Source organism: Pipistrellus hanaki (genome assembly GCF_964339955.1).
Source record: "Pipistrellus hanaki genome assembly, chromosome: 5".
NCBI lineage: Eukaryota > Metazoa > Chordata > Mammalia > Chiroptera > Vespertilionidae > Pipistrellus > Pipistrellus hanaki.
The window spans coordinates 84,129,755-84,154,531 of record NC_140507.1 but is presented as its reverse complement, the minus strand read 5'-3'; the positions used below and the strand labels follow the sequence as shown (position 1 = coordinate 84,154,531).

Sequence of the window (24,777 nt, the reverse complement as noted above, 5' to 3'; positions counted from 1 at the left end):
GATATCCCAGTCTCTTTAGACTTTCTAGAAAGAGTCGGACAAATCTCCTCTCCTCCCCATTCTATCTGAAAGGCATTCTCCGCAGGCTCTGAGTGCTCGGAAGGGACTGAGGAATCTGCCCCACAGGAACCACAGCCAAGGAATAATATGAATGACTAGTGAGATGTTTAAAAGTTCCAGTCCGCTGAGACTGTAGATTGAGGCAGAACTTGTAATCAGCTTAACGATACTGGGGCCAGGGGATGCGGGGGTGGGAGCCCATCTTTCATTAATGGTTTTCCTTGAAACTTCTGTGAAACCTTGAGTAAAGCAATTTATTTTGAGTCCCTGTTCCTCATTTATAAAAACGAGGGAGACTAGATGAAGCCAATGGTTCTCATCGTTTTTCTCACAGAGCCAAGAAAGACACATGAAGGACAATGGTCACAGGTGGCAACACTTCCAGGGACCAAAAGCAGATATGCTACCTGTGATCGTCCCTTCTCCCTGGACCCATCCCCACAAAGAAAGCATACCGGAATGCAAGTGCATGAATGTGAATGAATACGAATGATGTTATTACAAGTGAGTCATCTGACACTCTGCTATTGTGAGGATAGGTAACAAACTATGTGTGACATGGCATGAGTGAATTAGATTCAGCCATTGTGCAGCAACACGCAACTAGAACTGGTAGAGAAGAGACTGTCTAAACTCAGTTTACATTGTGGCACACACAGTATCACACCGGGCTGCAAACTCAAAGAGGTGTTATGTCATCCTTAGTAAACCTTTGCTCGACTCGTCAAAAAATGCCAGTGTGTCAAGCTGTGAAGTGATCATCTGACAGACAAAATGGGGGTAGAAAGAGACAAATGGGGATTTTCAGAATGTGAATAAGGATTACGGATTAAAATATCTGGGGAGCAATAAATTCTAAGGCACCCCTTTAAAATGTGTTTATCTCTAAAGACTCACCATAAAGTTTAGAACCCTTCAGGGTAGCAGTTCTCTAAAAGGTCACAAAACTGTTTTCATAAAAACCCTACCACACTGTTTGTCCTTTCCCTCAAATTCTCACAGGAGGGGGCAGTGTGGTTTCCCAGGGCTACAAGACCATGGGATCACAAGACTGAAGGCAGAAGCAGGTCTGAGAACCCAGCTGACTTCTATGCCAGGCATTAGAACAAAGCCACTCTTTTCATTAGTTTTTTTAAAAAAAATTTTTTTGGAAAAAGTTTTAAAAAGTATTATTTATATAGAGATGTAATTTGGCTTATTGCCTCTTTAAAATGAATTATAAAAATGTTCTGTTTTATATCTAATACGATCAACACTGACAGATGTATCTCACATTAAACAAAGGCTCTCTGAGGTCCTCAAGGTTTGAGAACCTCTGCTGTAGGGTGGTCAATAGCCCACCATTTTATTTCTATGGTAAATTTTTAGAAATCACTAAATGCTTATTTATGGGGGTTAGTAACATAAGAATCACACAGATACAAAATAACCTGAAGACCTGTAGGTGGAGACGTATATGGTCAAGAGATCTGAAAGGCTGAAGAAAGTATATAATTCTGTCTTTGGAGGATACTGGAAGAACCACAGTTTTCTATTAGACTTGCTCTGGTACGGCAAAAGCAGTCCACCTTTTATTAACTTCCAGGTATTGTCCTTAAACAGGACTAAAAGCAACTCCTCAGTCCAATTTTCCTAATTCTGTATCCACCAATTCCTTGCCAAATTAAAGTAAGGTTGGGGAAAAAAAATAAATAAAATAAAGTAAGGTTGGTAGTCAGAGTTCTTGCTGTACGTATAAAAGGTTTGAAACTGGACCTGGAGCAGTCCTTCGTTCTCATGAGATTATATTCCATTAATAGGGAGAAAGCATTGACAGAAGCATGTTCCTGTGGCTTCAGAACCCAAAGGGGTTGTGGGTGAGGGTGGGTCGCAGCAGGGAAACAGGAAGCCCCGAGGGAGCACTTACCGACAGACAAGCTCACCATCCATAGCATCCTGCTCATCAGTGCTGGCAAAAGAGACCCGGCCACCAATCACGGCCCCGATGATGTAAACCAGCCATGTCAGCCTTCCTGCAACAGGAGAAAACCATTAATGTCACCTCCAGTAATAATTTCATGAAGAAATCCCTCACCGGGAGGATCACTTCTCATTAGGAGCTTCCTTTATCTTAAGAACACCATGGAGAAGCCACAAAGCCTTACTTTGCTAATAGAGTACAGCTACTACTCTGCTCTGGTAAGGGTGCTGGCAAGGGGAAAATTCACCAGCAAACCAAGTTTCCCCTACCAGACAAGGTCACTATTTTTAGAGTGCAGAACCTCCACTGCAAATGATTTTAGTTACTCTTCCCTAGTCCCCTGTGGCATTTAACAAACACTCCTTTGCATGCACAGAGGAAGCTGATGAGGGAAGAATGCTTCTGAGGGAAAGGGAGGACAGAGGTGGCAATGAGTGAAAGGGTACCGACATCACCTCCTACAGGCCCGGTCCACTGTCCACTCACCCTCCTGCACAGCAATATCCATTGGGCTTGCGCTGGCACTCTGCAGCAGCTCCTGAAAGGACTGAGCCGACTGGTCAAACAACTGCACGAGGAGCGCACATGTCTTCTCGTATTCGCAGCGCCCGATTGTAGACAGCTGGTCCAACTGCTGCTGGACCAGACCTGTATCCTCCAGAGGATCTTCCAGTCCATCTCTACTCCCAAGGGAAGAAATATGCCTAATGAGTTCCCCATACTAGCAGCTCCTTCCTCTTCATTTACCCACTGTTTCCAACAGCAGAGGCCCATATCCCAACACTACTTTTAATCAAAGAAGGAATATAAAAAAATTGGGAGGCAGAAACCTTCAACCTAAGCACCAGACTCCCTGAGGGATATTTTGCTTGTTGGTGTCCAATCTTTCAATCTGGATTTGTTGGCCCTGATCCTCTCATTCCTATGTTTCTCCATCCCAGGAGCTCCGGCCTCTTAGCCTCTCATTTGTTCTCGACCTTAATAGACTTTGGGATAAGTATCCTATCTCCTGAGTGAGGCCATTGTGACCAGATGTGTTTTGGAATTCAGAAATCTTGAGGTTTTGGGGAGACAATATGGTACTTCTACCATATAATATGAACCCTCAATGGGCTCTGAGGTGTGGAAAATACAATATTCCTATAGCAGAATATATAAATATTATGAATAGTCACACCAAGTAAAATTTAAAAAGACCATAAAGGGTCTCATATCAGTGCATGTCACGTTTTGCCATCAAATCGATTTTGGTGCCAAACTTATGAGAAAATTTAGTTTTCACATCTTGGATTTCAGAATTATAGATGGGACCCTGTGGATTTATACCAGGCTTTGCCTTCTCTACTAGTTCATAAATTTGAAAATCCTGTCATATTACAAGCTCTCTGTCTACTGTTATATCACAGAATGACCACCCAGCAGCAGCAGCAGCTCTAGCTCTACCACTACCACTACCACTACCACTACCACTACCACTACCACTAGCAGTTCATAGTTGTGTGTTTACTGTGGTCCACACAGTGGGCCAGAAGACATAGTAACTAATCCCTATAATAACCTTGCCCAAGAGTACACAGCCATTAACTAGCTCTCTGGGCCCAGAGCCCACCCATGTAACCACTCCCCCACATGGTCTCACAGACATCAGCTGACTCCTCAAGAACAGAAACTAAGCAGCTAATTAACATTTCCCAGTGGACTTCAAAAATACTCAAATTCTGAAATGATTCAAAGTCATAATCAGTTAAGACCATGAACTGTTATGACAATTAAATGCATTCGACTCTAAGCAAATTAAAAATCCAACTTAAAAAACCAAGATCTTCATAGTCCAAGTAAATTCTCCTCAGAAATAGCCAATGAAAAATATACAAGAGTAGTCCTAAAAGTTCTCATCACAAGAAAAAAAATATTTTAACTATGTATAGTAATGGATGTTAACCTGACTTATTGTGATCATCTTGCTATATATATGTTGTACACCTGAAAGTAATAGAAAGCTTTATGTCAATTATACCTCAAAAAATGTTAGAGGTCTTAAAGGTGGGACTCTAGTGCAATAGGACTGGTGTCCTTATAACATACATATTTGTACACACACACACGCACACACACATACACACACGCCCTGTGAAGACACACAGAGAAGCTGGTCATCTGCAGGCCCAGGAGAAAGACCTCACCAGAAACAGCCTGCTGGCACCTGGATCTGACTTCTAGCCTCCAAAACTGTGAGGAAAACAACACAACCCCAACCACATGCAAGAAAGATACCTAAATCAAATAACTTCACACAGTCATTTGTGCAGGGCTCTGACTTTCCTTTAGCTATAAGTTTCTGGAACATTTGACAGGGTAGACAGAAACATGTGTAAATGTAATACAATCAGTGATCAGTTGCCTAGAATTCTTATTTCCTCTAGTCAACACTGGATTGTGTAATCCCTTTTATCTTTTTAGTATTTTAGTAGTTCACATTAAGCACCTATAACTTACACACAATATAATTCTTATAATCTATAGTCTATAAATGTCTCTCTCCTATTTAAGAAAAATCAGTGGCAAGGACAAACATATTTTGTATTTAAAGATATTGCTACCGATGGCAATAATAGGACAGGATGTTAAAGACTATTCTTTCAGATTTTATGGTATTCTGCTGACATAAAAGAATGACCACTAACAGTATCAGCTCCAATAAGACTTCCATCCAATACATTTTTTTGCCAATGGGGTGTCTGATCTCTGGCAAGTCCAACGCCAGGCTAACAGGGGGAAGGCTGCCCCAATGTCCTTACCTCAGTATGATGTGCACAGACTCCAAACGGGATGTGATGTAGGCTTTGGTGACTTCAGGAGTATACGTTTCCAGCATGTGGGGCTCTGTGGCTTTCACATATGGCACAGAGGCTGCCAGACGCTGCCATAGGCTCAGGAGATAGTGCACGCTATTTGGGGCAAATTCCCAGTGCTAAGAAAAACCAAAAGAGCAGGAGGCATACTTCTTATTTCTGTACACAATACATTAGTCCCATGCTACTTGACAGAAAGAATAAAGACTTAAGATAAGAATCTTTTATGGGCTTTGTTCTGTGTATGGCAATTGGTATAATGTGTTTATTAGTATTTCAGAGACTATGCACCTACTGAGAAGAGCTGTTCTATGCTGGGTGAGTAAACCTTGCCGCAAGGAAAACCTTGCACAAGTGGTTCTCACACATTAGTATGCATGAGAATCACTTAGAGAGCATGTTAGAAATAGAGACACCAGGCCTCCACCCGGAACCTAGTGAACCAGAAATTGTGGGGTAAGATCCGAGCACCTGTCTTTTTCACTAAGCTTCTCAGATGATTTTGATGCAAGCCATACGTTTGAGAGCCAGAGCCCTATGCTACATGAATAAGAAAGTGAGGGCATTCACTCTGTCTTTACTCTCTTGTCTAGTTCCCTGTTCACTCTTGCCTATTGGGTGTGTGTGTGTCTGTGTGTGTGTGTGTGTGTGTGTGTGATTCTGAAGGGATTCTCTTTGCCTTGTAATTCTCATATGTTCTTCTCCCAATACTCCTTGCACTTTTGTAATACACATGAGTAGACTACCATAGTAATTACTCTGCAAGGTTACCTTACATGTATTTATAATTCACTTTTGCCAAGGGGGGAAAAAAAAAGAATATTCTTAGAAGGCTAAAACCAGTGAGCAAGAGGAGAGGTTCCAATGTTTAGGAAGAAAGAGCCAAGCTATCAAAGACAAACCTGTAAGCTGGTCACGGTGAAGTTAGCTATCAATCGGATGACCTCAGGGTAGTTTTCCACCTTTACTAATTCTCCCAGTTGATAGTTACTCTTCAGTCGGGCCAGTAGTCTGCAAAACTCATGGTAATTGTTTGGGTCTGATAAACTCTGGTGACAGCACAGGAGGAAAATAAAATGTAAAATGTGACTCACTATACTTCTGAATGACATTTGGGATGGCATCAGGGGAGGGGGGCAATCTACTTAAACGTGTAAGATTGGAGCCATCATTCAGAAGGACACATCTGTATAATGTTTAAAAATAATTTTTTTAAAAAGGGTGGGTACTTTGCTTATCTCATGTGTTCATAGTAATCACCTTGTGGCATTAGCCTCAATTGAAAGAGTCTGAAACTGAAACCCAGAAGGATCACACTATGGGCCTAAAGTTGTAAAGCTGATAAATGGCAAAAACAAAACAAAACAAACAAAAAAACCCATGATCTAGGATGTAACTAGTCTGCTTGCTTTTCATCAATTAAAAGAAAAAGAAAATTTCATCTTCACATCTGTTAAATTTATCAAGATTAAAGCTCAGCAGCAAAGTTATGCAAATGTTTTATATTTTTAAACTTTTAATAATAAAAAATAAATTGATCTATTCCTATATTATGTTTATATATTTTATACTTAACTTTAGATTTATTAGAATATAATACCAGCACATTTATTTTCCTTATATATGTCTTCCTCTATTGGCACAGGGGGACAGACCTTGTTTTGTTCACCACCATATCCCTGGCACATGGTAGGTGTCTCATAAAATTTGCTGAACGAATGAACTATGAACTGATTTTATAATATGAACTAGTGTAGAGAAGTTATACTTTTAAAAAAAGAGGTGTTTACAAAATCTTGGGGACAAGACAAAAAGGACTACTGAGTTATGGAACAAATATTTGAATGAGAAATCTCTCCCTTCCCACTTAAAAGCTGTTCTATATAGTTAAATAAACAATGCACATTCAAAAAACTGGAAACAAAAACAAATTAAAATTCTTAATTTCTTGGGGGTAAATGGCTCTAGCTCTAACCTTATTTTCCTGTGCAAAGGGATCCTTCCCACAACTTGTGCATTCCTAAGCTAGAGGGTACGAGCTCCTCTTTTGGGCCAACATTCTCAAGAACTTTCTGCAAATACAGATTCACTTAAACCTTTTAGAACAAGACTGAGCTGTTTTCTGGGATTTCCACTAAGTATGGCCTGTACATGGATTTCCTTCCGACTTGTAACAGACACACACACACAGAATCATATATATCATATATATAGAGAGATAGCAATCATATATTTATTCAAATAAAAACAAATCCTCAAATTTACCTGTGGATTTTCCAGTATTCTTTTAACACCATCGACAAGATGAGAGAGAAACTTGGCCCTCTCTGCATTGTTAAACAGGGATCTTCTAACGGAGGCAATCTGTACTAAGCAAGATAATACCTAAAAACGGGGCACAACCCAAACACAGCTCATATTAAAAAGGTGGTACAGCTATAATATTTTCATGGTCTTTTCCACTCCTCTACTATTCTTTATATATGCCTCTATTTCTCTTCTTTCAACCCCTGCTACAATTATAATATAGAAAGATCAAAGAGGATATAGCTTAGGATATCTAAAACAACTTTATTAAAAGGAAAAAAAGAGCATCACATCCAATCTGATCATAACAACTACTCCTAAACTTAGGCAATATTCTCTGTGCACCCCAATGGCTTCCTTCATTCTTGTTAACATACATATTTAAGGCTTGAAAATACAAGGCAATTTATGGTTTAAATAAAGCTTTAGATTTTTTTTTTCTTTTCTGTTTTATTAAGATCTTTTGGCTAATCAGGTTTTGCTATGTAGTGCTACAATGAAATATCTGGGCCATGAAAAAACCAGCGTTTACGATGAAAGCATTTTACCCTTTCCCTACTGTGCGAGATATTTATACTCTGCTGAACCAGATCTATTTTCTACCCTTCACCTCCCTGCTCTGTTCCCTGGGAGGCTGACCTCTTGAGTAACAGCAGCCCAGCTCCCTTGCCCTCTTGCTTCTAGTTGGCTTCAACCATTGGAAAGTACCAGCAAGGAGATGAGGGCAGGAGGAAAGAAGTGTCACCCCCCGCTGGGCCGTGGTTGGCAATGTCTTACATCGTACAGCCCTGCCCTAGGCCTCAGCTTCATCTTCCTCCTGAGCTCCTGCCTGGCCCCTTGAAGCTTCCCACAACTGCTCACCCCAGGGGGTACAGTCATCACCTCTTCTTAGCTTCCCTTCATTTTGCCCACACCTTTATAAACAGCCTTTTCATTAATTACTCTTGTTGAGTACATTACCTTTTCCTAACTTGATACAAACAACACTGAATTCATGTTTCATTAAAGCAAAGGAAGGTCTACATCAATTTGGAAAAGTACAATGACCAGGAAGTAGTCCACTGTAGAAACACTACACCAAACACCCATTACTATACTGTGTCTTCTTTATGTTTTGCACAATGGTATTTTACCTCAACCATATGAAACACCAGGCGAACATCTTTTAGGACAAGATGAGACCAAAAGAACTTGACATCTGCAGCAATTTGTCATTAAACAGGAATAATTTTAAAACAATTAAGACTTTATTACAAGAACTTTTAAACTGTAAGCTTGACCTTGGCTAGATAACCAATCCTAGTATTTCCATGCGTAAGTTCTATGATTTTGTATAACAAAATGAACATGCTATTTTCTAGAAATAGGTTTGCTTTAGAAACTGACTCACCAGAGGTGAAAATGAAGGAGGGATGGAATGATACAGGTCAAAAAACAGCTGCAGAGTTGAAGAATCTAAGAATGCTGAAAGAAAGACACAAAAGCACTTCACTGAGCATGTCCGCACCCTGCCGCTGGCTGAGTGCTGGCCCTGCGCTAGGGAGCAATCTTTCCGCTTTCTTCACTTACACGGTGCTTACGATCTTTGAACGTGATAAGCTAATAAGGGCTTTTTGTTTCCTGTTTTAAGGCATAGTTTTTAGCTCTTCTGAGAAACAGATTAATTCTTCTGATTCTCAGAAACTTAAGACAATAGGGCTCTGTTCATAGCAAGAATTTTTATCCTTAGGAACACACAACCATAAGCACATGTTCTTTTGCTTGATTTTGTTTTCAAAGCTCAAATGAACAACCTAATGAAAGTCTCTAGGTGGTTAACCTAAGAAGGTCAAAGTCACACTGGCCAGTAATTAAGAGTTCTTTTAGGCTGGGCGATCCATAAGGTCTCCAAGAAGCTCTCCCTCACTTTCTGCAGACAGATGCTGAAATTATAAGTGCTCTTGTACAATACACAGGGACTGCCAGGGGTCCTGTCGACCGTCCTACAGGTACTGCGCAGAGCTGAGCAGCAGCCTGTTTCAGGTGGGGCGAAGCGCTTACCTGATCTCCAGCTGGTGGGAATCTGTACTGTGCACAGGTCGTCTGAGGACTCGTCAGTAGATGTGCCGATGAAATCAAAGTTTAGGCAGTTATGAGTGAGTTTGAGCAGTTGCATGAGCAAACCATGTTGACTTTCATCATTCAAGTTTAGATTCTTTCCAGAAGCCTGTAAAAATTAACATAATGAGCCCCAAGCAACCACTCCTCTTCCAAGCTTGCTACTAGACTCACAGCAGGCTGTGGAGCCAGAAAGGGAGGACTACATTTCAACACAGAAAGGTGATGTTTCCCCCACCACAAGATGCTGCACTTCTATTATCTTACTGCCACCATGACAACCCTAGCTCCTTATTACTATTACAACTCATTTACCATAAAACACGAAGCTGGTATTTAAATAAATCCCTGCTTTGACACTTATTCTTTCCATGTGGACATACTGGCCACAGGGAATCCTGAAGCAATATGTGTGGTTACTTCATTTGCATGTGAAATTCTAGTATGTCTAGGCAGGGCGAGGGTTAAATTCTGGGAGGGAGTTCTGTCCTGCCTTCCTTCCTCTTTTTAATATTACCATCATCAGAATCAACAAAAATCTTTCAAACCAAACCTAAAACAAAATCACTTTATTTATTCACCGGCAGTTTACCTGCCTATACAGCTCAATACTGGCCTATAGCTCTTGGGATTCTCATGTTCAAAGTTTATACCAGCTATGAACTTGGTGAGAGCTGGCTAACTGTTTTCATTTTTTAAATATATTTTTATCTATTTCAAAGAGGAAAGGAAAGGAAGAGAGATAGAAGCATCAATGAGAGAGAATCATTGATCGGCTGCCTCCTGCCCGCCACACACTGAGGATCGATCCTGCAGTTCAGACATGTGCCCTGACTGGAAATTGAACCATAATCTCCTGGTTCACAGGTCCACGCTCAACCGCTGAGCCACAGCGGCAGGGAAGCTAGTTGTGTTTGATAGTATCAGTGAGGAGGATTCAAACCTTAGTTTTCTCAAAAGCTTTTCCCCTCCAGGGGGTAAAACAGTTTTCTTCTGGGCAGTTCACCCAATCTGAGTACTATCTGGGAATTCTGAGATAAGCGGGCAATTGAGGAAAAAGATAGACATCATTAAGTGGAATGACAAAAAATTCAAAGTTGTTTCTAAAACTAAAACTGGGCCCTCGCCAGTTTGGCTCAATGGATAGAGCGGCAGCCTGTGGATCAAAGGGCCCAGGTTCAATAAAAAAGTTAAGGGCACGTACCGGGCCCTGGTCAGGGCTCGTGCAAGAGGCAACCAACCGATGTGTTTCTCTCACACTGATGTTTCTTTCTGTCTTTCCCTCTCCCATTCTCCCCAAAAATCAATCCTCAGGTGAGGATTAACAATAACCACAATAATAAAACTAAAACTGGGACATACTGGAAAATGAGAATAAGAACAAAAGAAACCCAAGTCCCCCAAATGAACAAAGAGCCAGAGTCTAATCCCATTTATATTTCTATAGGGACAAAGCAGCCAGACATTGTTATAAATGTGTAGAATACGTAAGTTAACATTCCTATCAATAAGTTAACATTTCTATCAATAAACAACTCTATCAATAAATGAATGGAAACACCAACTATTCTATTTTAAAACAAGTAATTTCCTTATGTGATACTGTCTACCCCTTCAGGTTATGAAATCTAAATGGATGTTAAAATTCCAAAATCTGCTTTTCCTTACAGATGTTGCTTGTTTATTGGCTGCTTTTAACTCAGCAGGGGACAGGGAGTTAGACGAGTTTTAGTGGCTAACAATGTCGTCAGAGCCTGCCTTCAGAGCACTCCACACAGGAAGATTTTATGTGGCTATAAAAGGAACCAACAGCAGAATCTCGAACTTTGTGGTAAACTAGGTTCCTTTAAGATAGGAGCATAGGATAATATTCTCTCGCTGCTCTTACGTAGGGAAATCACAATCCTTTCTCCAACCCCAGTGCTCAGGTTGGCAAGTTTCTTCAGCTCCTTGGAGACGGGTATGATGTGAGAGGTGTTGATGGTGATTAAAGAGATGCATAAATACCTATGGGGTCACTCATCTGTCACCCTTTCAAAATAAACAGGGAAGCAGGACCCAGCCTACCATCTCACCTGTTTTAGTAAATTGCAGGAAAGTGTGAAGATATCAAATAATGATGAATCTCGGAAAGAGGAGGCAATCTTTCTGTGCTTGGTTAAAGGATGGGTGGTGTCTGCCTGTGCAGAAAAATAAACAATGCAAGTTTTAGAATTAAATAAAAAGGAAAAAAATTTCATGCAGACTTCAAATAAAGTAGAAAGATTTCCAATAAAAGCAACATAAATACAAAATACATTTTAATAATTTAAATTACTATGAAAATTATATAAAGTGAGAGGATGCAAAGGACAATAAGCTGCTAATAGCCAGAATATCATGTCTCCAAGGTTTACAGAGGAAAGACAGAAGGAGGAATAAATATCTCCATTGCAAAGTTTTAATTTCCTCTACACCTAGGTAAAATTTAACAAATTTTTGACAGATACTGCTAAAAATTACTACTATGTTGACCTGTGGTTTAGTTTCAAAAACACATAGTAGCATGGCTTGGGTTTTGATAAACAGTCCACTGGGCTGAAGTTACTGCAGAATTTCCAAAACAGTCATTAAGCAGCAGCCATGGACTCCAGATGAATGACAACAGCCTATAAATACAATACGCTCCTCCTTCTCTAACCTATTTGTTTCTACGTGGAGTCCTGACCCCAGGAGTGAACAATTTAATTAAATGGTTATATTGCTCACTTATTCCTCTTTTTCATCTTTTAAGCCACATTTTAAAGGTTTTTGTGGTTAAGGATTAAATCTTTTACTTCTTTAGTATGTCTTCTATTCCTGCCGCTACTCAATAAGTAGGTAGTAACTCAATAAAAGGGATTAAAAATGTTAAAGGTTGTCAGGTATTTTTTCCAATCAAAAGCTTAAATCTCTCTATGCACTGACCAACTCATCCAAGAGGAAGCTCACTTGCGTTTGGCACATTAAAGAATAATGTGCCAAATGAGGCAAGATTTCTGACAGACAGCCAAGTCATGGGCCTCCTGGTTTTATTTCTAAGCTCAGATAGGAATGATAACAGAAATACACTTTCTGATTTGAATCTGCAACCCCTTGACTAAAAAGACCCACAGAAAATTAAGGTATATAGAGGTTCAAAGTATTCCTCATTTCCAGCTTCAATGTCACTGTGTTATCAGTAAGTGTCCTAGATAAATAAGCTACTGCTGGATTATACAACCTGTAACACATATAACCTGATCATAATGCTGATCATAATACCAAGAATAATTACATTAAGTAAGTTACTCACATTTCTATTGTTTTCCTAAGAAAGACAAAATTTAAGTCTTTTTTTATACCAACACTGGTGTATTTTATGAGGCCAAACTTCACAAAGGAGAGAACATGAATCCCACAATCTCTGCACTTAGTTAATGCTCGCTTTCCGACTACAAAGGTAACAGTAGTTAAATGAGTAGTTAGCCCTAGCTGGTTTGGTTTAGTGGATGGAGCGCTGGCCTGTGGACTGAAGGATACCATTTTTGATCCTGGTCAAGGGCACATGCCCAGGTTGTGGGTTCGGTCCCCAGTGGGGGCGTGCAGGAGGCAGCTGATCAATGATATTCTCTTTCATCATTGATGTTTCTATCTCTCTTTTTCTCTCTGAAATGAATAAATATATATTTTAAAAAAATTATTAAAGCAGTCTTTGGAATAAGACTGTGGATTTAAATTCAGATATTGTTGCCTGCTAACTGTGACACCTTAGACACGTTATTCAGCCTCAGTTTCCTTCTCTAAGAACATGAGATACACAGTACCTTTCTAGGACTATTGTGAGAATGAAATAAGTTAATACAAGTAAAGTGCTCAGAATAGTGCCTACCACACAGTAATCATGCAAACGTATAAGCTATTATTATTTTGATAATTATCAACCACAATGGGGATTATATGTGACAGAGAACACATACAGCCTCCAGATTGTAATAGGCTAAGCAAGTGAATTTAAACTAGTACCAATACAGTTAAAACTTCTCATGGGTTAATAAAAATGTCTGTACAATTATGAGCAACAGCAAAAGTGATGCCAATGTATTATTAGCTGACAACTGAAGGGTGAGATATAACTAATTTTAATACTGGCCTGGTCAGTAATTATAAATTTTAGCTGGATACGAAAGTAAATGACTAAAAAATAACAGCCAGAGCAAAAAAAAGCCACTGGTGTTTCCTCTGTAGTGATCTGTATCATCAATGACTATTTAAAACATTTGGAATTTAGTAGTCTATTTTATGCATTCTGAAAAGATTACCAGCAAAATCTTTAATAATCGGATGTGGTAATTTATTTTTTAATGATTATAAACATGTATTAATGTATGCAGCAGAAGGGGCACAGAAATGATGCTGGTTCCACTTTTGTAATTCCTTTTTAAAAACTCATTTTTTTTTTATTAACAAATAAATTATTTCATTAAGCTTTGACTTAGGACCATTGCTCGTATCTCTAATAGTGAACATTAATACCAGTGAGGAAAGCTGAGATGGAGATAAAATATTCTGGAGACAGAAGGGGACCAAGTCAAAAAGAGTGAGATAGGTTGTACTTACAGAGGAAAACCCAATGCAATTATTTTGTTTCAAAAGAGCATTAATCACTTACCGCGAAAGCACACAACTGCCAAAAAAGATCATCCCACACAGAGCAGAAAACACCAAGACTAAGAAAAATATGGCACTTACTTCAATGAGGAAGGCTGTAGCACTTACTTGATTAATTTCATTGGTTAGCTGAGATAAAATTGTGACGCCAATGATGCAGTATTCAACACTATCCTGGTTTTTAAAAAAAAAAGAAGAATTGGTGTGTGCAGCTGGATTTCAGCACTGGAGATGCAGTCACACTTTGGAAATGACAGAATCATGGGTTGCTATTAAAACTGCCTAGACAAGGTAGCAAGGAACTGTAGTTCAAAACTGCTGCTTTGCAGGACATAAAACCTAACTGCCATAAGGAAGACGGCTGAATCTGACTTCATCAAAACTGAAACCTTTCATATTTTAAAAATAACCATAAGCATTATACCATGCACATTATAAAAAGAGAAAGTGGCAAAACACACTTAAGATGAATTACAAATGAATGTGTAACAACTTTCAAAGAATCTGTATACAACAACAACAACAACAAAAAGGCAAAGAAGCTGACTTAAAAATGTACATAAGATATAAGCAGGAAGTTCATAGAAAAACAAAAATTAAGTAGTAAATTAACCTATGAGAAATTGTTCCATCCCATTCATAACTCAAATGCTGAGATAACAATTCTTTTTACCTATTTAATTAAGTTGAGCTTTCAGGGTGGAGGCACAGGGAAATAGGCACCTTCTATTGTAATTGTTGGAGGAAGGAACTTTTTGGGGGGTGATTTGGAAATATCTTTTAAGCCAAAATACACATATCCTTTTGCTTGAATAATGCCAATAATCCATTTACACTTATTCAAAGTATGACTAGATATATATGTAGATTTATCTATCTATCTATCTATGAATCATCTATCTGCCTGCCTACCTACTTACTTACCTACCTATTTGGATAGTCACTGAGTGACTATTTAACAGTCAAATATAGAAGCAAACTTAATGCCTACCCCTAAGAGATCAGTTAAGTAAAGTATGGTATTTTAGATCAGAATAGTATGTAGACATTAGAAAGAATGAAGGAGGGTTTGTTGGTTCTGATGTAAACATACAAAGCCAAGACACATTAAGGGTAAAAAAGACACAGACAAGTATAGATCAAATAATTCTATTGTTTGTACTTTCTAGAGAGTAGAACTGTATATAAATATATGCATGTTGCTTCTCCCATTCTTATTACATTAACATTAAATATACATATCATACCTGTAAAAACCTTGTGACGTCTGTGATTGCATTTCTGAAGACATAGTCATCCTTCTGACAGTCAAACCAGCCCAGCTTTGTGATTCTGGCATACAACTGAATAAGTGCTTGTGTCACGAAAGTAGCCAACTTTGGCCGAGTGGCAAGGTAGTTGAGCACATAGTTCCCTATAAAGCAAAAACAATCCACATGACATAAAGCTCTGCCAGGGAAGGGCATATATCTTTAAGTGTACTAAATGTCCAAGAAATGGCAAAATTATGCTATTGACTCTAAACTCCCTTATGCTTTCATGCTACTGAGAAATGGGACTTTGAGTGGAAGATTATAAGGCTTTCTAAATGAGAATGTTATACTTGTCACAATGAAGAACCCAAAGTATAGCAGCTTGATTCTATTCCTAGATGGTTAAATCACAGTCTGCACAGAATTTAAAATTTTTAACAATGTTTTTCTTAGTTATTAATGGCAGTAAAGGCTGAATTAAAGAAACCTCCTGACAACTAAAAGGGTTACTTAGGCTTATCTAGAAGTAATTATTCTGGGCCCTCTTCATTTTCATAAGCTCAAAATTCTGGGGTGATGGGGGGGAACCTAGATTCCAGATATTCTGTATGCTTAGCAATTTCAGGACATTATCAAACAAGCAATATCAATTTAACTATTACCACCAGCACAATACTAAGCAAACTAATTTCTTTAAGGAAGAATAGACAATTCTCTACTTACGAATATCTATCCGTTGCTCCAATGGTAGAGGGTTGTTTGTGCGTGATACAAGCTTCGTAAGGCATGTAGCTGCCAGTAACTGGGAGTAGGATGACTGTGAAAAGAAGGGATGGGTAGGAGCAAATGTACAATTACATTTTATTGAATTAGCCAGTCATAAGATTTTTTCATTTGGAGATACCTGCTCAGATTCAAGAAAAAAATTGTTTTGCTACATTAAATCTTCTAGATTTTAGAGCATCTATCATTCTAAGAAAAAGAGGCCAATATAGTAGCCTGTGCTCAATTTGGCTGATTTCAGTCATGAACAAGGGACAAGAACAAGTAAATGGCCTGATCAAACTGAACCCAATATTCCCATTACTTCAGGGGAGCACACAGGAAGAGGAAACTTTTCGGAAAGGTATTAAGGTTTTCAGAAGACAAATCTCTTTTCATTTAAACCAAGAACTCTTCTCCCATCAAAAGCCTTGTTAAAATACAAAAAGTTTCACCTCAAAAATATTCCCAAAGTCACCTCAAAATATCCCTTTAGTATGGTAGAAAGAAAAAGAAGTATTAGAAGGAAGATCAAATAAAAGGCCTGATCAAACTGAATCTAATTATCTCCAATACTCCAATATCTACATTATGCTGTACAGTTAACCCCAAAATTACTAGTATGTCTTTTCACTAGCACAGCTATCTATCAGCTACGCTTTGGAGAATATGCTAGTTTTAAAGTAAATTCATAACAATTATTTATGAGAAAGAGAAATTATGGCCACAGAAATGGAGTAGCATTATCATATTCTCAAGTGTGGATTTTAATGAATTTTAACCTTATACTGAATCAGAATTACCTATCTGATCATAATGTGCAAGAAGGAGCCATGTGCGAATTCCTCCATGTGTCTGTATTACATAATGTCATAAACAGAGACAGACTCAGAAGCATTAAAATAATTTTATCAAGGATCAAGGATAACTGTCTGTAAAATTAAAAGTCCTTAAGACAGTAGGCTACCTACAGGCATTACATTATACCACGTTATAAAAAAAATTTAAGCTTAAGAAAAAATCTATAAAAATGACTTTGACATGTGACTTTTATTCAACACCCCTGAATATGTTTTAAGCTGATTAGAGTGGGTGTGTCAAATCACTAATAACGTAAGAGAGGCTGTGTAACATGGTGTGTAACTATACACTACAAAACAGGCAAGTGGTCTCCACACATAATTGCAATAAATCTGTAAGGTCACTAAGAAGTCAGCAGAGATGAACAGGGAAGAATCCACTCTGAGGAGGTGTTGTTCGTACTGCAGAGGACCTGTTCTATTGCAGCCTGCTCACTGTCAGTAGGAGCGTCTCCAGTTAGCATAGTGTCAGAGAGGGAGTCAACTGGAAAAGCTAGCTGTGCATCTTCCATAGAACAAATCTAAGTGGATCAATCCTAAGGTCAAGTGACTGAATGGAAATATATAAAACACTACACATGAAAACAGAACAGAGCACCATGCATGCAATCTTTGACCATGACTCCGTCCCTTCGGATAATTGCAGAAAGAGTTAGCTTCTCCAACTACGAAAGGATAATTTTTAGACTGTAATTTGTTCTGTTTACTGAATAATACTGTAACTCTACTAATGAAAATGTAAAAATGGAGTCACCCAGGATTTTACCCTCTCAACAAATTAGTTTCTTTCATTCCTTTCACATTTCCTTCCAGTCTTACGTACAGTACTAGCCACTAGTCTGGTTGGGATTCTACTCTCTCAGTGCCCTTTCATGATGGTTGGATTTTTACCCTTCCTCAGACCCTCATCTTGCCGAAAATATTTATCAAACTGTGTCTCATTAAAAGTATTATTTTGATCACTGCACTGCTATTTTGAGCTAGAAGAGGTTCTAATCCCATTTTTAAAATTGTAACTTCCAATACTTTTCATTGTCAAGACCATTTCCCCTATATTTCTAAGGCAAGAGGCAGCAGCTGTAGCACAGAGGAGGAAAGATAGAGAAGGCTGGGGAACGTGGAAGGTGACCTGGACTTTGTGGATAAGAAGTCATTTATATCCAGCCCTTTCTTCTTTGCAAGGAGGTAGTAATTAAGAATAAACAACAGAAAAGGAGTCCCAGAAACTAGACAACATAAAAAATATATATGTTCGGTGTGTTCAATGAGATTGTACTGAAGAGGCTAAAGCCTTCCTTCTCTTTTTCTTTTTGGCTAACCTGGCAGGTATGGTGCTTTTTAAAAGTAAAATTACGAGGGCAAAGGCACCTACGTAGAAGAATCCCAGTCTACCCCTAAACAAGAATACATTTTCTTAAACATGTTATCCTTTAGGATTTTTCGAATCTTACGTACACTTCCTCTTTCGAGGAGTAGCTGGCACTTGCTCAGGCAATCTGGGCTGTTGGTGAATTCAACCAAGGCTTTCTCTGCCTGGAGCCGAGTGGTTGTGTCTGTGGTTTCATACAGCTGTTTGCACAGATTCTCTAACTGGGCCAGGCTCTGGAAGAGATCAGTCAAGAAAGAAATCAGTACAGCCTACTACATAAGCAAGAAACCGTGCTTGAAATTACTGGACAAAAATTAATAATAATCAATGAAGAGAGACTTGCTTCTCAACTCTGAGGAGAAGCTGGGTGACCTTTATCTAAATATATATATATATAATTTATAGCTCTTTATTTGATATTTTAGAAGACAAAATGATAGACTATCTAATCAATCTACATATTTTTTCAATTACTCCGTTAAAAATCAATCACAAATGATACATTTTTTCCTTGAAAATACCCATTCTCCTAAGCTTTACCCAAAAGCATTCAAATAAAAATTCAGAACTTATTTGTTTGCCAAAATTTTGAATACTAGTCACTGCTGTAAAATGAAGCACATAAACACATACTATAAATGTCACATATATCTTTACACAGTTTTACATATTTTCCCTTTGCCAAGTAGTTATTAGCTTACAATGATGTGCATGCATACAGATACCAACCTCCCTAAGAAAATTCCAGAATGTATGTACATACGCACCTTCCTCCCTGGGTCCCTCATGGCTAAAGTTCCGGAGGCAGGAGTCTTGTCTGCTGTACTTTAAACTCTTGCTTCCGTTCCAAATTTAAATGGCAGGGTCAAAATAAATTCAACCCTAGCATATGCTCACGCAGAGATAAGACAAGGGAAACACCCCCAAATAAACCCTTCTCTCCAAATCTTGAACCAGTTCCAAATAAGCAGGAAGGGGATGGGCGTGTGCTTTGGTCAAACTCCAGAGGGCCTTAAATCTACTTCCACTTAATGCGGTGTTAAAAAGCAAAGGAAAGAACTAGTAAGAGTTGATTGACTTAATATCACCCTGCCCTAACTAGAAATGGTGAATGGGAGGAGGCAAAAACATCTGTTAGTGTTTAAAGGAATGGTTTGGACTTTAAAAAGGAATCTATGCCTATTTTCTACAGTAGCAAGCAAGATGTGGTTTTTAAACAGTTCAAAGAACCCTACTACTAGAATTGTCAATTCTGATAAGAAAAAAAAAAAAATTAAAAAAAAAACTAACCTGGGTGAATAGGCTAAAATAATATTGCACAGCCACAGTCTGCCCAAGACTTTTATTACCATGCTATTTCACTAGGCTGTGACTATAAATCACAGTTTTCTCATTAGGCAGGAAAGCTCTTAGGGAAGGATACCTATTTTACTCAACATGATTAATAAATTTCAAACATTAACCTAAGGAAAACCAGAAAGACAAATCCTGACACTCCAAGATCACCACCAGTCTCACTTCAGAACACAGCAAAACAACAAAACAAACCAGCTACCTTTCACAACATCTCAGCTTTGACTAGGCCTTGTTTACCTGGTTCCTCCCTGACTTACACTTAATACCTTACCTTCTTCAATTCAAAAGCACATAGAAAACTGTGCTTGCAAAGATCTCAAGGAATAAAGCTCTGTAAGTAGTATCTGGATTTTTTTCATATAGTTTATAAACACAAAAAATTAATTACAAATATTCCATAACACACATATGAAACTCAGTGATCTGCTTGCCAATATTGGCTCAAGACCCTAGCGACAAATAAATTAGTTAAATTACAAATTCCCACATCTAAGCAAGGGATTAAATCTCCCTCACAAAGTTTTTGTTTCAACCTACCAGGTAAGTTTTTCCTCCCTCCACCTATAAAACGGTTTGCTTAAAAGAAAGGGAACACATTATTTTAACTAAATGGGAAGATAGCTGTAAAACCTGGTATTGGGTATTAGCAACAGCCTCAAAACTGCCATAGTCACCACACCCTGAGCAGATTCCCTAACAGTCCTGCTGCTTAAGGTATAATGATATCCTTATAGTCGGATAATCAATTCCTGGTGGCACCTCCAATGCAACTCTTGTTTATGTTCATTACAACAAAGTTGTTCACACAACGGCTAAGCATCTGTCACCAGTAGTTCCGTGCTGCTAACAACAGACAAGCAGGCTATGGTGGGCATCTTGTTGTTGTTTTGCTTTAATTTAGCAGAGAAAAAACATACTGCAGGCTAAGTCGGGTAATGAGTTTTCAGCGCAGGAAACAAGAATGTTTAAAAAACAAAAAGTAATTTGACTGTTTACACAGACAGTTTGGAAGACTAGAGCTTTTACTTCTTTGTTTCCAGAAGAACAAATAGAAAACAATTTTGTTTTCCCAAACAATTACTAGAAACCTCTAAATCCACAGGGTTGAGAGCCATTATATTTGCCCATACTCCCCATGGAAGGAGAGGGGCTGAGACACTTACATTATTTTGTTTTGGATCCTCATGTTCCCAAAGTAAATCTAATAGATTATTCTGAATGACCTTTGTCTGGACACAGAATAAAATAATTTATCTTATTTGACTAGCTATTAAGACTAGTACCTTACATTTAGGGTAGCAACAACACAACCCAGAAGCTTCCCCGTTTGCTTGGTCATACTGTCTGAAACCTCCTCCCCATCCACCATTTCTTAAGGATGGCTACCACATGATGCCAGTTCAGTCACACGGAAGCCCCCGAGAAAAATGCCTATTTTCTGTTCCTGAGATGGCCAAACCTGTAATCCACAGAGAAGCTTCCATCTAGTCCCACTGCAACAGAAAAGCCCGTTGGGTTGGGGTGAAATACTTCGCAGAACTGGAAGGCAATCTTCCACTGACAAAGTATTGTTTTAGGAAAAACGCAAGGCAATCAAACCCCCAAGCCTAGACCACACGATTTCACCAGCAAGTTACAGTGAAGGTATTAAGAGAATATATCTTCTTCAATGTTTAGAAACATTATTTTTAATATAGTCTTTTAAACCCGGATAGAGAAAATATAGCTCAATTATTCTCTTTTCAATATAAGGTGCTGCCGAAACCGGTTTGGCTCAATGGATAGAGCGTCGGCTTGGGGACTGAAAGGTCCCGGGTTCGATTCCGGTCAAGGGCATGTACCTTGGTTGCGGGCATATCCCCAGTAGGGGGTGTGCAAGAGGCAGTTGATCGATGACTCTCTCTCATCGATGTTTCTAACTATCTCTCTTCCTTCTTCTCTGTACAAAATCAATAAAATATATTTAAAAAAAAAAAATAAGGTGCTACCAGTTCAGACTATGAACCTCACAATATAATGATTTATCTGAAGATTAGAAGACAATGAAAATTTTGTTTGTATATTAGATGCTATATACTATCCCACAAAGTAGAATACCTTGGAATTTATTTTTATTAATTTGTAAAACATGCTTTTAAAAAAAGCCTAACAGTATATATTTTTAAATTAGTCTCACTTCATTAAAAAATATCCACTTGGAGTTTACAGGAGACTAGGCTACTCTCTTTGAAAAAGGATTTAAAAAAAATATATATATTTTATTGATTTTTTACAGAGAGGAAGGGAGATGGATAGACAGAAACGTCAATGAGAAAGAAACTTCGACCAGCTCCCTCCTGCTCACCCCCTACTGGGGATGCCCCTGCAAACAATGTACATGCCCTTGACGGGAAGTGAACCTGGGACCCTTCAGTCCACAGACAGATGCTCTATCCACTGAGCCAAACCGGTTTCGGCTGAAAAAGGATTTGATGACATTCCCACTAATGCCAACCACTGAACGAGAAAACAAGCACAGTCCTTGGGTGGCTGTGCGCTGTGCAGGTGCTCTGCGGGGCACATCTGTGGGACCCACCTGGAATGATCAGAAGCCACAAAGGGTAAAGGCAGGCTCACCACAGAGAAGTTCTCAGGAAGAGGACAGAGTAGAATTTCCAATCTAATAGCTGAATTTCATGATTAGGAAGCCTTAAGTATAAAAAGAATTGCTGGGAGATAAAATCAAGCCATTTTCAACCTGTTTATAAACTTCATCAATTTAGATCTTTAGTTGGAATTTTTGTGTTCTAGAGAACACTGTGGTAAATAAGTTAAAAGATGTATACTGAACCTGTCAGAAAACGAAGCATGTTAGAGGTCTACAAGTAAGGTTTAAAAGGTGATATACTAAAACTCCTAAAAATTCAGTAACAATAATTATTGAGAGGTTAAAAAAAGTGGCAGCCGAAACCGGTTTGGCTCAATGGTAGAGCGTCGGCCTGCGGACTGAAAGGTCCCAGGTTCGATTCCGGTCAGGGGCATGTACATTGGTTGTGGGCACATCCCTGGTAGGGGGTGTGCAAGAGGCAGCTGGTCGATGTTTCTCTCTCATTGACGTTTCTAGCTCTCTATCTCTCTCCCTTCTTCTCTGTAAAAAAATCAATAAAATATATAAATAAATAAATAAATAAAAAAGTGGCAAAACAGTATGTTGAATATATCATGTGTGATATATGTTAGCAAATTCATAGATGAAAATGTGGATGAATACAAACCAAACAATTATCTCTGGAGGTAAGATTCTGGGAAACTTAATTTCTATGTTATATATATTTCCGTAATTTTTTTTTATCACAACCCTATACTACTTATAAGCAGGAAAAAACACACCCAACAACTGTCTATAGATTGAGCAAATTTAAATTACATTCTTCTAAAGTAGCTCTTAGTAACATATTACTAATTAACAGCTGATTCTGTTTCCAATCAGAATTCATAAAACCAAAAAGGCAAAAGGCTAAATTTTTTAAAAAAATATGTTTCCCAGAAAATAAAAATGAAAAACAAACAAACAAACAAAAATAAAAATAAAAAATATGTCTGTTTATTACCACTTTTACTTTGTTCTTTCTTACCATTAATAAATGTTGACAGTTTTAAGGGTCTGAAAAGAACATTTCATGCAAAGTTTTCTCTTGTTTACCAAGTAATCTAGACAGCAATCTTGTAGGTCAAAGCTATTTTGGTTTTATACATATATTAGCGGATCTCTAGGATATTACTGCTGTGGGAATCTCTGAATGAGAATGTTTACATACACAAACTGTTTATTTTTAAAAATTAAAGAAAAAAGTTTACAAAGCCAGTGTACAAGACTTGAATCTATACTTTGCAAGAGAACATCTGATTGGCCAACAAATGAAAGGTGTTTCAGCTCAACTATCACCAGGAAATGGAAACTCAAACCACAATGAGATAGTCCTTAGAATGACTAAAATGAAAATGCCCAGATCAAGTGGATAAGAAACTGGAACTCATACACTACTAAGGAGTCTGAGTTGGTTCAAACACATTGGAAAACTGGCAGCCACCTATGAAAGCTAAACATATGGATACCCTATGACCCAGGCATTCCACTCCCAGTTACACACCTGGTAGATGAATGTGCTAAATTCACCAAAAAAAACATGTACAAGAATGTTCATGGCAGCACTAAATGTAACAGTTCCCAAACAGAAAGTCATTATAGTACTATAAATAAATATTTCATTTAAAAAATATATATCTTTATTGATTTCAGAGAGGAAGGGGAAGGGAGGGAGATAGAAATATCAGTGATGAGAATCACTGATTGGCTGCCTCCTTCAGGCCAACTCTCCTTTTACTGGGGATCGAGCCCACAGCTCAGACATGTGCCCTTGATTGGAATGGAACCCAGGACCCTTCAGTCCCCAGGCTGATGCTCTATCCACTGAGCCAAACCAGCTAGGGCAATATTTAATTTTTTAAATCTGCGTGCTGGTTTCAAGGCACATTTATAACTAGTGCATTTTTCTGTATATTATATTTCAGTAAGAAGCTTTAAAAACAGATGGATGAATGAATGCCACAATTTTCCCCACATTCCCCAGGCATTTACTCTCATCTATTCTTTCTGATACTATGGAAAAGAAGTTCACCAATAACCAACAACTGCACTTTAGATTTAGAATGTTTAGAAACACAAGTCCCATTATTTTCTCAGTAAATAAATAAGGTAGGACTTTTGGATGCATTTAAGGACATTCTGTTTCTGAGAGTACTAAGAGGGTGAGTAAAACTTTTTGGTTGCAGATGCTGTGTAATGCGTATTGCTGTAAAACAAGATAAAACACATATTTTTGGCAAGTGATAGTGCCACGCAAGAGCCGTGCATGCATTAGATAAGGATGGCAAGTCTGCGAACATATGAGACTGCAAAATTTACACTTCAAACTACTAATCAATTCTAATTTGTAATAAACACATGATTTTGCATCGTGGTTAATAGGCAACCAAAACACATGTAAACATTACAAACTGCCAGACTATGCCTGGTCACTTAGTGGTTTATTGACTTACAAATTTAATTCAACAGTTTCACTTAACATGTCCCTAGAAACCGGGTTTGGTCCCTTCCCACAGTCACTAACGGTGCAGAGAAATACAAGCTGCAGTGTAAGCTGAATTTTCTGAAGCCCTGGTGTCAAACTAGTGGCCTCAAACTGGCCCATGT

The 24,777-nt window shown here is 38.4% G+C and overlaps 1 protein-coding gene across 4 annotated transcripts in view; it reads right to left on the bottom strand.

Moving 5' to 3' along the window:
* The window catches only part of XPO7 (exportin 7), an 85,221-nt gene that overhangs the window by 17,792 nt on the left and 42,652 nt on the right, over positions 1 to 24,777 (bottom strand). The window contains exons 1-13 of one of the 4 annotated variants that reach the window (XM_084883789.1): positions 18,956 to 19,099; positions 18,275 to 18,421; positions 15,921 to 16,014; positions 15,192 to 15,358; positions 14,026 to 14,118; positions 11,352 to 11,456; positions 9,220 to 9,385; positions 8,570 to 8,643; positions 7,138 to 7,257; positions 5,775 to 5,921; positions 4,819 to 4,991; positions 2,507 to 2,700; positions 1,967 to 2,072 (exon numbers count right to left, since the gene is read on the bottom strand). In XM_084883789.1, coding sequence (XP_084739915.1) covers positions 1,967 to 2,072; positions 2,507 to 2,700; positions 4,819 to 4,991; positions 5,775 to 5,921; positions 7,138 to 7,257; positions 8,570 to 8,643; positions 9,220 to 9,385; positions 11,352 to 11,456; positions 14,026 to 14,118; positions 15,192 to 15,358; positions 15,921 to 16,014; positions 18,275 to 18,421; positions 18,956 to 18,976 — 1,607 coding nt within the window. In that variant the 5' untranslated portion in view covers positions 18,977 to 19,099. Of the gene's footprint in view, positions 1 to 1,966; positions 2,073 to 2,506; positions 2,701 to 4,818; positions 4,992 to 5,774; positions 5,922 to 7,137; positions 7,258 to 8,569; positions 8,644 to 9,219; positions 9,386 to 11,351; positions 11,457 to 14,025; positions 14,119 to 15,191; positions 15,359 to 15,920; positions 16,015 to 18,274; positions 18,422 to 18,955; positions 19,100 to 24,777 lie in introns of those variants that run through there. The other 3 variants (XM_084883791.1, XM_084883790.1, XM_084883792.1) reach the window with 3 other exon arrangements.